Here is a 13,589-nt window from a genome sequence, read left to right as displayed (position 1 = left end):
AGCTGTTTTTGACAGGGTAGAAACTATGTTGTTTTACACTACCATTGAGAATTTTTAACCAAAATATGTTTACTTTTCATTTAGACCCTAAAGAATTATATAAACTTTTGGAAAATGGGCATCCGATGACCCCTTTAATATTTAAACATTTATTCCTTTAAAGCTCTGAAAATGTTAATAATAATAATAATTCATTATATTTATATAGCACTTTTCTAAGCATTCAAAGTGCTTTACATTGTGAGGGGGATCTCCTCATCAACCGCCTTTTAGATTGTCATCTCATGCAATGCGTTTTACTTTTTATTGCATTGATGATATTTATATGCAAAACATCCTAAACAAGTGAATACTCAAATATGTGATGTCAGATTTTGATCCTAGCAGACTTAAAGTTTTATTATTATTATTATTATTGTTATGTAAAATTTCATGATTGCACTAAACCAGAAGCCGCTTATATTTCATCTACTGAAAATATTACTTCTGTTACAATGCAGTTTTTCAGAAATTGCAAAAATTTGATCAGATTCCTCAGCTGAATGGTAATCAGCTCAGAATGGCTCACTGACCTTTCAGAATTTTAAACTTATAGAAATAGTTCACCCAAAAATGTTAATTCTGTCATTTACACACCCTCATGTTGTTCCAAACCAGTATGACTTTTGTTCTTCTGTGGAACACAAACGAATATAGTTTGATGCATTTTGATGATAACCAAACCGTTTTGGTGCCCTGACTTCTGTCATGGCATTTCCCAAAATATCTTTTGAGATACAAGAGAAAGAATGTCATCCAAGTTTATTTTTGGGTGAACTATCCCTTTAAGCCCTCATGCATGTTTTAAAACCATAGAGAAAAAGGCAATCAACTTGGGCGTCACACATTTGTAGAATTTGGTTACAGAAAAAGGGAAGTTTAGTTCTTATTCAAATGTTGACATGGTTAATTACCTCCAGTGAAAGAGACAATGCCAAGACGAGAAGGATTATAAGTTATAAAGATCAATGAGGAATTGAAGATGGTGCCTCTATTCTCGCTCTTCATGCTGTTTCTGAAGACTTCATGTGTATGTCCTTGGCTTGCTGATAAATGCCTGTTCTACAGTGATGTGGAAGAGTTTCCTGTTGCCACAACCTGTGTTGGAAAAACAAACATTGCTGAGTGCCATCATGTCACTGACATTAAAGAAGACCTGCATGGACTTCCATCAAACTTGCTTAACCTCTGCATTCAAATGGAACGAGGCTTTCACGGTGCCTTGACTCCAGACTCATTCTCACAATTTGGTTCTTTGGAATACCTCGAAATTACTGGATGTTTTTCAGAGATCCCTCCGGAGGCTTTTAATGGATTGACCAATGTAACTTCATTAACATTGTCTTTCTTGTCTTCAGAAATCTGTTGTGAGGTAGCTCTTGATTTCAGTCACCTTTCCTCACTTAACCATTTGTCTCTTTCGCAGTACAGTTTATCATTATTGGCACCAAATGTTTTTGAAATGATTCCTCAGTTGCAAGAATTAATCATACTCAATGTGTGTTTGAAGGATATATCTGAGGTCCTGTGTCGACTGGCAAAAGCAAAATCACTGAAGCTGTTTAAGCTAAAGGAATATGAGCTAAATACACTTCAGTACCCAAACTGCTCAAGGTTCAACACCTCTGATAGTCACATATCTACGGTGTTCGATATTGAAGAGTTACATTTGTATCTAGGGCAAGTAGATCATGTAGATGAGGGAGCCTTAGAAGTTTTGGGAAATCTCTTTATATTGGACTTTGTTTCAAACACTGATTTTCTCAGAGATCTTTCTTTAATTGGAGTTCATAAAATCAGTACTTTGATCATCAGAGTGAATGTGCTTAACGTTGATGACTTGTGTACAGCAGCAAAGTTATATTCAGTTGAGTCTTTGGAAGTTCTTTATGAGACTATTCACTTGCCACCAACTCCTACTAATGTCTCAGATGGCTGTGAGAATATTAAGGAAATGATGCTCAAAAATAACGTATTTACATACAAGATTGTAAATGTCTTAAATGTATATTCAGTCTTTCAGATTTTCAGAAATCTCACTATTGTTAACATAATTAGGCATGTGCTCAGACCAAATGATTTCCTGTCTCTATGTGCTTCATTTCCACAGACAGTCAAAAATCTTTCTTTTATGATGTTAAGAACAAACAACATAGATAAGATAGTTTCCCACCAATTTTTGTGTTTTGCAGATCTTGAAATTCTGGACTTATCCATAAGTAACATTTATAACATAGAAGATTTTGCTTTTATCGGATTGCACAAGTTAAAAGAGCTAAACCTCTGTAGCAACAAGTTTTCTTACATTTATCAACACACATTCAGTGGTTTATATAGACTTATGGTCTTAGATCTTCAAGGAAATCCTATAATTCATATTGAATCGAAATCATTTGGACATCTGATTAACCTTAGTTCACTTCTGCTGGGAGATCTGAACTTCCCACCTGACGTGCCACTGATCAGCCTGCATTTTTCTGACATGTTTGGAATTATTCCATATAATTTAAGTAATGTTTTCATAAGTTCAGGCCTGAGACCAATGCAGCTTGTGATCGGGAACAATGCTACACTGGGTCAGGGTCTAAACTTCCACTTCAAAAGTAAATATGTGACCGTTGAGGACTGCAACAGTTCACTCTGGAAATCGGTAGTCACTCTTAAGATAAATGCAGAATATGTGAACTGTGGAAATGAATTCATTGGAAAATATGTCAGATCAGTTGTCAATCTGGAATTTGAGTCCATGTTCTCAGACAACATCGGAGACTTGGCTGTAATCAATCAGCTTGTTCATTTAAAAACCTTAACGCTGGAAAACATTGAATTGACGAAGCAGCCAAACCTGGCCATAATGTTTCACAATCTGACAAAACTACAGACGCTGATCCTGACAAACTGCAGAATGTTCTTTCTGGATGGAAGTTTGACCAAAGACTTGAAAGCATTGACGGGTCTAGTGCTTATGCCAAAAGATAACGTCAACATCCTTCAAAACTTGGTGGAACATCTGACTAATTTGAAGTACCTCCATCTTCTAAACTTGGGTCTGTACTGCAATTGTGATAATGCGTGGCTGGTCTCATGGGCAAAGGACAACAGGAAGGTGCAGGTTGCCATGTTCAAGCCCTCCATGAAAGAACTGCAGTGCTTGGCTAACAATGGAATCGACCACCTAAACTTTCTTGATTATTCCAAGGTGAACTGCTCATTCGATATTGAATTTGTGTTCTTCATCTCCACATCCGCCTTTTTGTGTGTTTTTATTATTGTGGTCCTGTCATATAAGTTTGCAGGCCAATATATTGCGCCATTCTATCACATTGCCAGCGGATGGTTCCGAGAGGCTTTGCGTGTGAACAGTAAACACCAGTACCGCTATGATGTTTTTGTGTCTTACAGCGGTAAGGATGAGCACTGGGTCATTGAGGAACTTCTTCCAAATTTAGAGCGGCGTGGCCCTCCTTTTTTGCGCCTCTGCCTGCACAGTCGGGACTTTCAGTTGGGACAAGACATTGTGGAAAACATCACGGATAGCATCTATGCAAGTCGCCAGACTCTTTGCCTCGTCAGTCACAACTACCTCGGTAGCAACTGGTGTTCTTTGGAGATGCAGCTGGCCACCTACCGGCTTCAAGTAGAACACAGGGACATTCTTATCCTGGTCTTTCTAGAAGGGATTCCGTCTCGCTTACTATCCTCCCATCATAGATTGGCCCGGCTGGTAAAAACTAGAACCTATCTAGACTGGCCACGGGACCCAGAAATGCATGAGGCATTCTGGGACAGGTTGTGGTGTAAACTGAGCTCTAATAAAATCAACTAGGCTTTATTATTGTATAATGTTTAGTTCCTTGGGGAAAGAAAGAAAATAAATTCAATTGGCAGATGGGTAAGAAAAAAAAAATAACACAAAGCTGCATTTAAAGCGATTGTTTTATTTTTTTCTATTTAACTAAATTTTTAAAACATTAATTTTCAATTCATAAATGTGTAATGACCATTTTGTAATGCATTTACTTTTTATGAGTGTATAAACTTAGTGTCGCATTAAATATGATTCACTAGGCAAACATGATATTTGGCTTTTGCAGTTAATTATTTCACATCTTTTAAAGTTAAGCACACTTTACAGTCTTTCTCAATTGCTTTGACTCAATTCTGAGAATGAGTTTTTTTTTTTTGTTTTTTTACTCAAAACAATAAGTTCAGATGTGCGAACAATTAGTTTCTTGTTCACATCTGATTTGGATTTCTTACTGATTTAAACAGATTGCGTGTGTTTTGGCACGTGAGAAAGAGTACAAATGTCTACTTTGCACAATAACTAAATGCACATGTTGATCAAAACTGATTTACTCTCACTGAAATTGTTCACAAATATTTGGAAACACTTTTTTTGTACAATTTTTTTTTTACATTTTCCAGAAATTGACTGGAATTGTTCTGCCCCTCGCCATTGTAATCAAGCTATCGCAATTTTGCCAATCTGTCATGTTTGAAAGCATATATATGGAGTTTGCCCTGCACAGTCACTATTTTTGAACAAGGAGGAACATAGCAGTCATGGAAAAATAGCAGCAGCTACAGCAGTACTCATTTTGGTGGCATTTGCCAAGTTACTGACACAAAAACTAGGTTTTTGAAGCATGAATTACGTTTTGGTTTCTACATTTTGCAGACATGCAATAGTGTTCTGATGTTCCAGCAAACATTTGTGACAATTACACTTACAGTTTAAAGAATGTTAAGACTGTGCCAAAGAAAAACTCTGTCTAAACTGATATTGGGAGCAACTACTGAAATTCTTCTGATAATCTCAACCACAGACTATTTCTGAATGTGCTGATAAGATCTGTACAGTGACTACACTTATTTTGGTCCATGCTTTTATGCAAATTTGTTTCGGTTCTTGTTTTAAGATGTGTTTCCTGGAACACCTTCCTTAAGGGGGATACATCTTTTATATATTCTTCTCCGCCCACAATAAGAAGCGTTAGGTGACTCTTTTATGTACTGTATAGTGCATTTGAAATTAGTGTGAAATCAGTATGTTTTTAGTAAGTCAATTCATGAATCCAATTATTAATCAAATTATTATACTACAGGGCTGTCAAAACTTCTCACACCCTTTTTGTGTGAGTAATCATGATTAAACGCACACATCATGAAATTAAGCATATAGCCTACCATTTAACATGTTCATTTTGTCATTATTTGCTATATCCTGCAAAGTAAACCAATAGGGGAGAGCGGGGTATGTTATCACACTTTTCACACAACTACTTAATTGTGAATATAGATTTTAATTTTTAAATTGAAACCAGAACTGGAAATATAAACAATCATGCCTAGAGAATTTGTAAAAAACTATTATTTCAATCCAAACAATACACATTTCAGTCAAAACACATTAGGTGGCAAGACCACTTTACTTTGAACTTTAAACTCAAATGTTCTCTGGCTTGCGCATAGATCCATGATAACTGAATTGAATGCTGCAGATAACTCGCTTAACTTAACTTGTTTAACCTCTGAACAAAACAGATGCCCTGTATCTGACTAATGAGACTCATCTTCAGAGTCACAATTCTGGCACACATAAATTGCCTGGCCTGAGGTGCAAGCATCATGGGCCCATTTGTTGCATTTTACACATTTTACCCAGGTCTCTTTTGGACGACTGTTTGAAAATGGCTCCACACAGACGAGGCAGAAGCAGTCTTCATCATCTGATGATGATTCTTGTATGATTTTGCCTTGTTCCAAAGTATCAAAAGACACGTTATTGTCTCCTCTATTTTGTGCAAAATAATAATTTTTAACATTCATACCTAACAAAGTTGTATAGCATAGAATTTAAAGTGCAAATTTTTTACCTTTTAAGCCGAAAAATAAGAAAATTGTGCTAACCTCAGATTAGAGTGCTCTTGACCACATGTGAACAGGAAGTTGACTATAGAAGAAGTCGTCACACAAAGTGGCTTTGATTTTTGAGATAGATCCTCTAGTGTTGGAGTTATGAACAGTGTGACAACTTACCCCACTCTCCCCTACATTTGAAGAGTGATTCTTTAAAAAAAAAACTATCTGCAAGTTTATTTCAAGAATTTGTTTTCAAAAAAGGACACTAGGAGACTCCAAAAGGACACCAAGTGATAGAAGTCGTCCATATGCACACCAAAGCACACACTAAAAACTGATAATAAAAAAAAAAATCCAGAATATGTGTACAGTAGACAAGTCAAGTTGCGATACCGAACAGGACCGCATAGAGATGCCAAAACCCCTAAACCAACAATGACTGCATATGCCAGGGGTCACCAGACAAGATCCTGGAGGGCTGGTTTCCTGAGTTGAGCTACAACCCTAATCAAACACACCTAAAGCAGTTAATCAATGTCTTACTAGGTATACTTGAAACTTCCAGGGAGATTAAACTTTACCTCATTTAAACGCAATACTTCGATCTAAATAATGCGATTAAGCTCATAATCGCAGCAAGCATAATCGTATTAACATAGGTGTACGCCGAATTTAATCGAAATATACAGGCATGTAAACACCTTGCGCATGCGCTTGTGTCATACATGAATAACGTGACAACCACCTTTAATAATACGGAGATTAGAAACGATGGCGGGGAAAAAAGCATCGCATTTCTGGGGAAAACACAACTCGCTGCCACCAGTCTCTGTTCCTTACCCTCATCCACAAACAGCGAGTAGAACGCGACGGCAGCGTAAGCAAACGAATTGCCATCACTTCTATGGCGCCAAAAAAGCGTGGAAAACTAGGGCTGGACGATATGGCCAAAATTTATATCACGAGATATTTCTTAATTTCGGTCGATACAATATAATTCCAATATCGATATGAACACTATTTAACCCCTGTGCATCAATAAAAAAAAAGTTACACTTAGGTCCATAGTGGACAAAAATGTCCATGTCAAAAAAACGGTCATAAAAATTGGAAGCTTGGGAGCAGAGACTTAAGTGTGGTCTCATTTTAAAGAAGACCCATGGCAGATTATAGTTGAAGTACAAAAAGTTTAAAAAGTGAAACCAAAAAAAAGTTATACAGGTTTAAGTTTATGAAAATGATTTATGAAAAATATTTTGTTATTTTATGAATATTTTATATATGAAACATGTTGAACTCTAAAGCTGCTAGAAAATCAATATATATAGAATATATAGGCCTATATAAAATCAATGAATATAGAAATACTTTTATTTAGCAAGCATGCTTTAAATTGATCAAAGGTGATGATAAAGACATTTATAATGAAACAAAATATTTATATTTCAGATAGATGCTGTTCTTCTGAAATTTCTATTCATCAAAGAAACCTAAAACAAATTCTACTCCACTGTTTTCAACATCATAATAAATGTTGTTTGAGCAGCAAATCAGCATATTAGAATGATTTCTGAAGGATCGTGTGACTGGAGTAATAATACAAAAAAATCAGCTTTGAAATCACAGGAATAGCTTGCATTTTAAAATATTTTCAAATAGAAAATAGTTATTTTAAATGGTAAAAATATTTCAAAATGTTACTGTTTTTGCTGTGTTTTGGATCAAATACAGGTGCATCTCAATAAATTAGAATGTCGTGAAAAAGTTCATTTTTTCTTGTAAGTTATTTCAAAAAGTGAAACTTTCATATATTTTAGATTCATTGCATGTAAAGTAAAACATTTCAAAAGTTTTTATTTTTTTTATTTTGATGATTAGAGCTTACAGCTCATGAAAGTCAAAAATCAGTATCTCAAAACATTAGAATATTTACATTTGAGTCTCAATTAATGACCATCCCTACAGTATAAATTCTGCGTATCTCTTGTTCTTTGAAACCACAATAATGGAGAAGACTGCTGACTTGGCAATAATCCAGAAGACAAACATTGACGCCCTCCACAAAGAGGGTAAGTCACAGAGGGTCATTACTGAAAGGTGTGACTGTTTACAGAGTGCTGTATCAAAGCATATTAAATGCAAAGTTGACTGGAAGGAAGAATTTGTTAGGAAAAGGTGCACAAGCAACATGGATGACCGCAAGCTTGAGAATACTGTCAAGCAAAGCCGATTCAAACACTTGTGAGAGCTTCACAAGGAGTAGACTGAAGCTGGAGTCAGTGCATCAAGAGTCACCACGCTCAGATGTTTTCAGGAAAAGGGCTACTGAGCCACTTCTGAACCAGAGACAACGTCAGAAGCGTCTTACCTGGGCTGTGGAGAAAAAGAACTGGACTGTTGCTCAGTGGTCCAAAGTCCTCTTTTCAGATGAAAGTAATCAAGGTCCCAGAGTCTGGAAGAAGAGTGGAGAGGCGCAGAATCCATGTTGCTTGAAGTCCAGTGTGAAGTTTCCACAGTCAGTGATGATTTGGGCTGCCATGTCATCTGCTGGTGTTGGTCCACTGTGTTTTCTGAAGTCCACAGTCAACGCAGCCATCTACCAGGACATTTTAGAGCACTTCATGCTTCCTTCTGCTTTATGAAGATGCTGATTTCATTTTCCAGCAGGACTTGGCACCTGCCCACACTGCCAAAGGTACCAAAAGCTGGTTCAGTGACCATGGTGTTACTGTGCTTGATTGGCCAGCAAACTCGCCTGACCTGATCCCCATAGAGAATCTATGGTGTATTGTCAAGAGGAAGATGAGAGACACCAGACCCAACAATGCAGATGACCTGAAGGCCGCTATCAAAGCAACCTGGGCTTCCATTACACCTGAGCAGTGCCACAGGCTGATTGCCTCCATGCCAAACCGAATTGATGCAGTAATTAAAGCAAAAGGAGCCCCTACCATGTATTGAGTGCATATACAGTAAATGAACATACTTCTCAGAAGGCCAACAATTCACTAAATTTTTTTTTTATTTTTTTTTATTGGTCTTATGAAGCATTCTAATTTGTTGAGATGGGTTTTTGTTAAATGTGAGCCTAAATCATCACAATTAAAAGAACCAAAGGAGTCATCGGATGCAACATGCCCTTTTACAAGCTGTTTGAACTGAAAGGTGTGTTGGCAGTGTGTACACAACCACCCTATAATGATAAAGGTCCACCCAGGTTTTTTTTTTATCTCATTAAATCATTTCTTCTTTCTCAAATCGAGCCGATCTCAGATACCTGTCTGTGTGACATCACACCAACCCAGGCCCTCACACGATTGTTTGATTGACAGTAGCGATTCAGCACAGACTGGACTGGTGTCTTACCTTAGACCCGCCCTGAGTGAGCTGTCATCAGTCCGCCATTGTTTCACCGCAAGAGCAGCTGTAGACAAAAAAGGCTCCTAAGCGATTGAGGTGTTTTGTTGTTGGATGTAATAATGAACATAGCAGTCGCCATTTACTCCCGACATCTGAGTGGCTTAAGACGCAGTGGATTACATTTGTTTTCGAAGGGAATGTGCCCACGATCTACCTAAATGCATTTATCTTCGTGTGAATCATTCGTGATCCAGCTTCACCTGCACAAGAAGTGAGTATAAGGGGTCTTTTATGAATCTTTGCAAATTGCCTTTCCTAATAATGTGCTAGTTAGCAAGTTTCACGATGAATGCGGCTAAAGTTTACCATCTCTCAGAGAACTGCTCGTCACCCTACAGAAGAGAGGGGTGGGGTCAGCAGGGCTCATTAGCATTTAAAGTGTCATGGCTGTAGACAGAGCTGTTTTTGACAGGGTAGAAACTATGTTGTTTTGCACTACCATTGAGAATTTTTAACCAAAATATGTTTACTTTTCATTTAGACCCTAAAGAATTATATAAACTTTTGGAAAATGGGCATCCGATAACCCCTTTAATATTTAAACATTTATTCCTTTAAAGCTCTGAAAATGTTAATAATAATAATAAGTCATTATATTTATATAGCACTTTTCTAAGCATTCAAAGTGCTTTACATTGTGAGGGGGATCTCCTCATCAACCGCCTTTTAGATTGTCATCTCATGCAATGCGTTTTACTTTTTATTGCATTGATGATATTTATATGCAAAACATCCTAAACAAGTGAATACTCAAATATGTGATGTCAGATTTTGATCCTAGCAGACTTAAAGTTTTATTATTATTATTATTGTTATGTAAAATTTCATGATTGCACTAAACCAGAATTCGCTTATATTTCATCTACTGAAAATATTACTTCTGTTACAATGCAGTTTTTCAGAAATTGCAAAAATTTGATCAGATTCCTCAGCTGAATGGTAATCAGCTCAGAATGGCTCACTGACCTTTCAGAATTTTAAACTTATAGAAATAGTTCACCCAAAAATGTTAATTCTGTCATTTACACACCCTCATGTTGTTCCAAACCAGTATGACTTTTGTTCTTCTGTGGAACACAAACGAATATAGTTTGATGCATTTTGATGATAACCAAACCGTTTTGGTGCCCTGACTTCTGTCATGACATTTCCCAAAATATCTTTTGAGATACAAGAGAAAGAATGTCATCCAAGTTTATTTTTGGGTGAACTATCCCTTTAAGCCCTCATGCATGTTTTAAAACCATAGAGAAAAAGGCAATCAACTTGGGAGTCACACATTTGTAGAATTTGGTTACAGAAAAAGGGAAGTTTAGTTCTTATTCAAATGTTGACATGGTTAATTACCTCCAGTGAAAGACAGACAATGCCAAGACGAGAAGGATTATAAGTTATAAAGATCAATGAGGAATTGAAGATGGTGCCTCTATTCTCGCTCTTCATGCTGTTTCTGAAGACTTCATGTGTATGTCCTTGGCTTGCTGATAAATGCCTGTTCTACAGTGATGTGGAAGAGTTTCCTGTTGCCACAACCTGTGTTGGAAAAACAAACATTGCTGAGTGCCATCATGTCACTGACATTAAAGAAGACCTGCATGGACTTCCATCAAACTTGCTTAACCTCTGCATTCAAATGGAACGAGGCTTTCATGGTGCCTTGACTCCAGACTCATTCTCACAATTTGCTTCTTTGGAATACCTCGAAATTACTGGATGTTTTTCAGAGATCCCTCCGGAGGCTTTTAATGGATTGACCAATGTAACTTCATTAACATTGTCTTTCTTGTCTTCAGAAATCTGTTGTGAGGTAGCTCTTGATTTCAGTCACCTTTCCTCGCTTAACCATTTGTCTCTTTCGCAGTACAGTTTATCATTATTGGCACAAAATGTTTTTGAAATGATTCCTCAGTTGCAAGAATTAATCATACTCAATGTGTGTTTGAAGGATATATCTGAGGTCCTGTGTCGACTGGCAAAAGCAAAATCACTGAAGCTGTTTAAGCTAAAGGAATATGAGCTAAATACACTTCAGTACCCAAACTGCTCAAGGTTCAACACCTCTGATAGTCACATATCTACGGTGTTCGATATTGAAGAGTTACATTTGTATCTAGGACAAGTAGATCATGTAGATGAGGGAGCCTTAGAAGTTTTGGGAAATCTCTTTATATTGGACTTTGTTTCAAACACTGATTTCCTCAGAGATCTTTCTTTAATTGGAGTTCATAAAATCAGTACTTTGATCATCAGAGTGAATGTGCTTAACGTTGATGACTTGTGTACAGCAGCAAAGTTATATTCAGTTGAGTCTTTGGAAGTTCTTTATGAGACTATTCACTTGCCACCAACTCCTACTAATGTCTCAGATGGCTGTGAGAATATTAAGGAAATGATGCTCAAAAATAACGTATTTACATACAAGATTGTAAATGTCTTAAATGTATATTCAGTCTTTCAGATTTTCAGAAATCTCACTATTGTTAACATAATTAGGCATGTGCTCAGACCAAATGATTTCCTGTCTCTATGTGCTTCATTTCCACAGACAGTCAAAAATCTTTCTTTTATGATGTTAAGAACAAACAACATAGATAAGATAGTTTCCCACCAATTTTTGTGTTTTGCAGATCTTGAAATTCTGGACTTATCCATAAGTAACATTTATAACATAGAAGATTTTGCTTTTATCGGATTGCACAAGTTAAAAGAGCTAAACCTCTGTAGCAACAAGTTTTCATACATTTATCAACACGCATTCAGTGGTTTATATAGACTTATGGTCTTAGATCTTCAAGGAAATCCTTTAATTCATATTGAATCGAAATCATTTGGACATCTGATTAACCTTAGTTCACTTCTGCTGGGAGATCTGAACTTCCCACCTGACGTGCCACTGATCAGCCTGCATTTTTCTGACATGTTTGGAATTATTCCATATAATTTAAGTAATGTTTTCATAAGTTCAGGCCTGAGACCAATGCAGCTTGTGATCGGGAACAATGCTACACTGGGTCAGGGTCTAAACTTCCACTTCAAAAGTAAATATGTGACCGTTGAGGACTGCAACAGTTCACTCTGGAAATCGGTAGTCACTCTTAAGATAAATGCAGAATATGTGAACTGTGGAAATGAATTCATTGGAAAATATGTCAGATCAGTTGTCAATCTGGAATTTGAGTCCATGTTCTCAGACAACATCGGAGACTTGGCTGTAATCAATCAGCTTGTTCATTTAAAAACCTTAACGCTGGAAAACATTGAATTGACGAAGCAGCCAAACCTGGCCATAATGTTTCACAATCTGACAAAACTACAGACGCTGATCCTGACAAACTGCAGAATGTTCTTTCTGGATGGAAGTTTGACCAAAGACTTGAAAGCATTGACGGGTCTAGTGCTTATGCCAAAAGATAACGTCAACATCCTTCAAAACTTGGTGGAACATCTGACTAATTTGAAGTACCTCCATCTTCTAAACTTGGGTCTGTACTGCAATTGTGATAATGCGTGGCTGGTCTCATGGGCAAAGGACAACAGGAAGGTGCAGGTTGCCATGTTCAAGCCCTCCATGAAAGAACTGCAGTGCTTGGCTAACAATGGAATCGACCACCTAAACTTTCTTGATTATTCCAAGGTGAACTGCTCATTCGATATTGAATTTGTGTTCTTCATCTCCACATCCGCCTTTTTGTGTGTTTTTATTATTGTGGTCCTGTCATATAAGTTTGCAGGCCAATATATTGCGCCATTCTATCACATTGCCAGCGGATGGTTCCGAGAGGCTTTGCGTGTGAACAGTAAACACCAGTACCGCTATGATGTTTTTGTGTCTTACAGCGGTAAGGATGAGCACTGGGTCATTGAGGAACTTCTTCCAAATTTAGAGCGGCGGGGCCCTCCTTTTTTGCGCCTCTGCCTGCACAGTCGGGACTTTCAGTTGGGACAAGACATTGTGGAAAACATCACAGATAGCATCTATGCAAGTCGCCAGACTCTTTGCCTCGTCAGTCACAACTACCTCGGTAGCAACTGGTGTTCTTTGGAGATGCAGCTGGCCACCTACCGGCTTCAAGTAGAACACAGGGACATTCTTATCCTGGTCTTTCTAGAAGGGATTCCGTCTCGCCTACTATCCTCCCATCATAGATTGGCCCGGCTGGTAAAAACTAGAACCTATCTAGACTGGCCACGGGACCCAGAGATGCATGAGGCATTCTGGGACAGGTTGTGGTGCAAACTAAGCTCTAATAAAATCAACTAAAATT

At 37.4% G+C, this 13,589-nt stretch overlaps 2 protein-coding genes across 2 annotated transcripts; both read left to right on the top strand.

Annotated features, from left to right (window-relative positions):
* Window positions 1-1,021: 1,021 nt before the first annotated feature.
* LOC306877124 (uncharacterized protein) lies at window positions 1,022-3,865 on the top strand (the record flags this gene model as incomplete). The annotated part of the gene is made up of 1 exon (XM_079428655.1): window positions 1,022-3,865. The coding sequence occupies one exon, from the start codon at window positions 1,022-1,024 to the stop codon at window positions 3,863-3,865; it is 2,844 nt and encodes a 947-aa protein (XP_079284781.1).
* A 6,876-nt stretch (window positions 3,866-10,741) lies between these two features.
* Window positions 10,742-13,585, top strand: LOC306877123 (uncharacterized protein; the record flags this gene model as incomplete). The annotated part of the gene is made up of 1 exon (XM_079428654.1): window positions 10,742-13,585. One exon carries the CDS (start codon window positions 10,742-10,744, stop codon window positions 13,583-13,585), a length of 2,844 nt encoding a protein of 947 aa, XP_079284780.1.
* Window positions 13,586-13,589: the final 4 nt, after the last annotated feature.

Source organism: Barbus barbus (assembly GCF_936440315.1).
Source record: "Barbus barbus genome assembly, chromosome: 11".
Classification (NCBI taxonomy): domain Eukaryota; kingdom Metazoa; phylum Chordata; class Actinopteri; order Cypriniformes; family Cyprinidae; genus Barbus; species Barbus barbus.
This window is presented reverse-complemented; position numbering and strand designations above follow the sequence as displayed.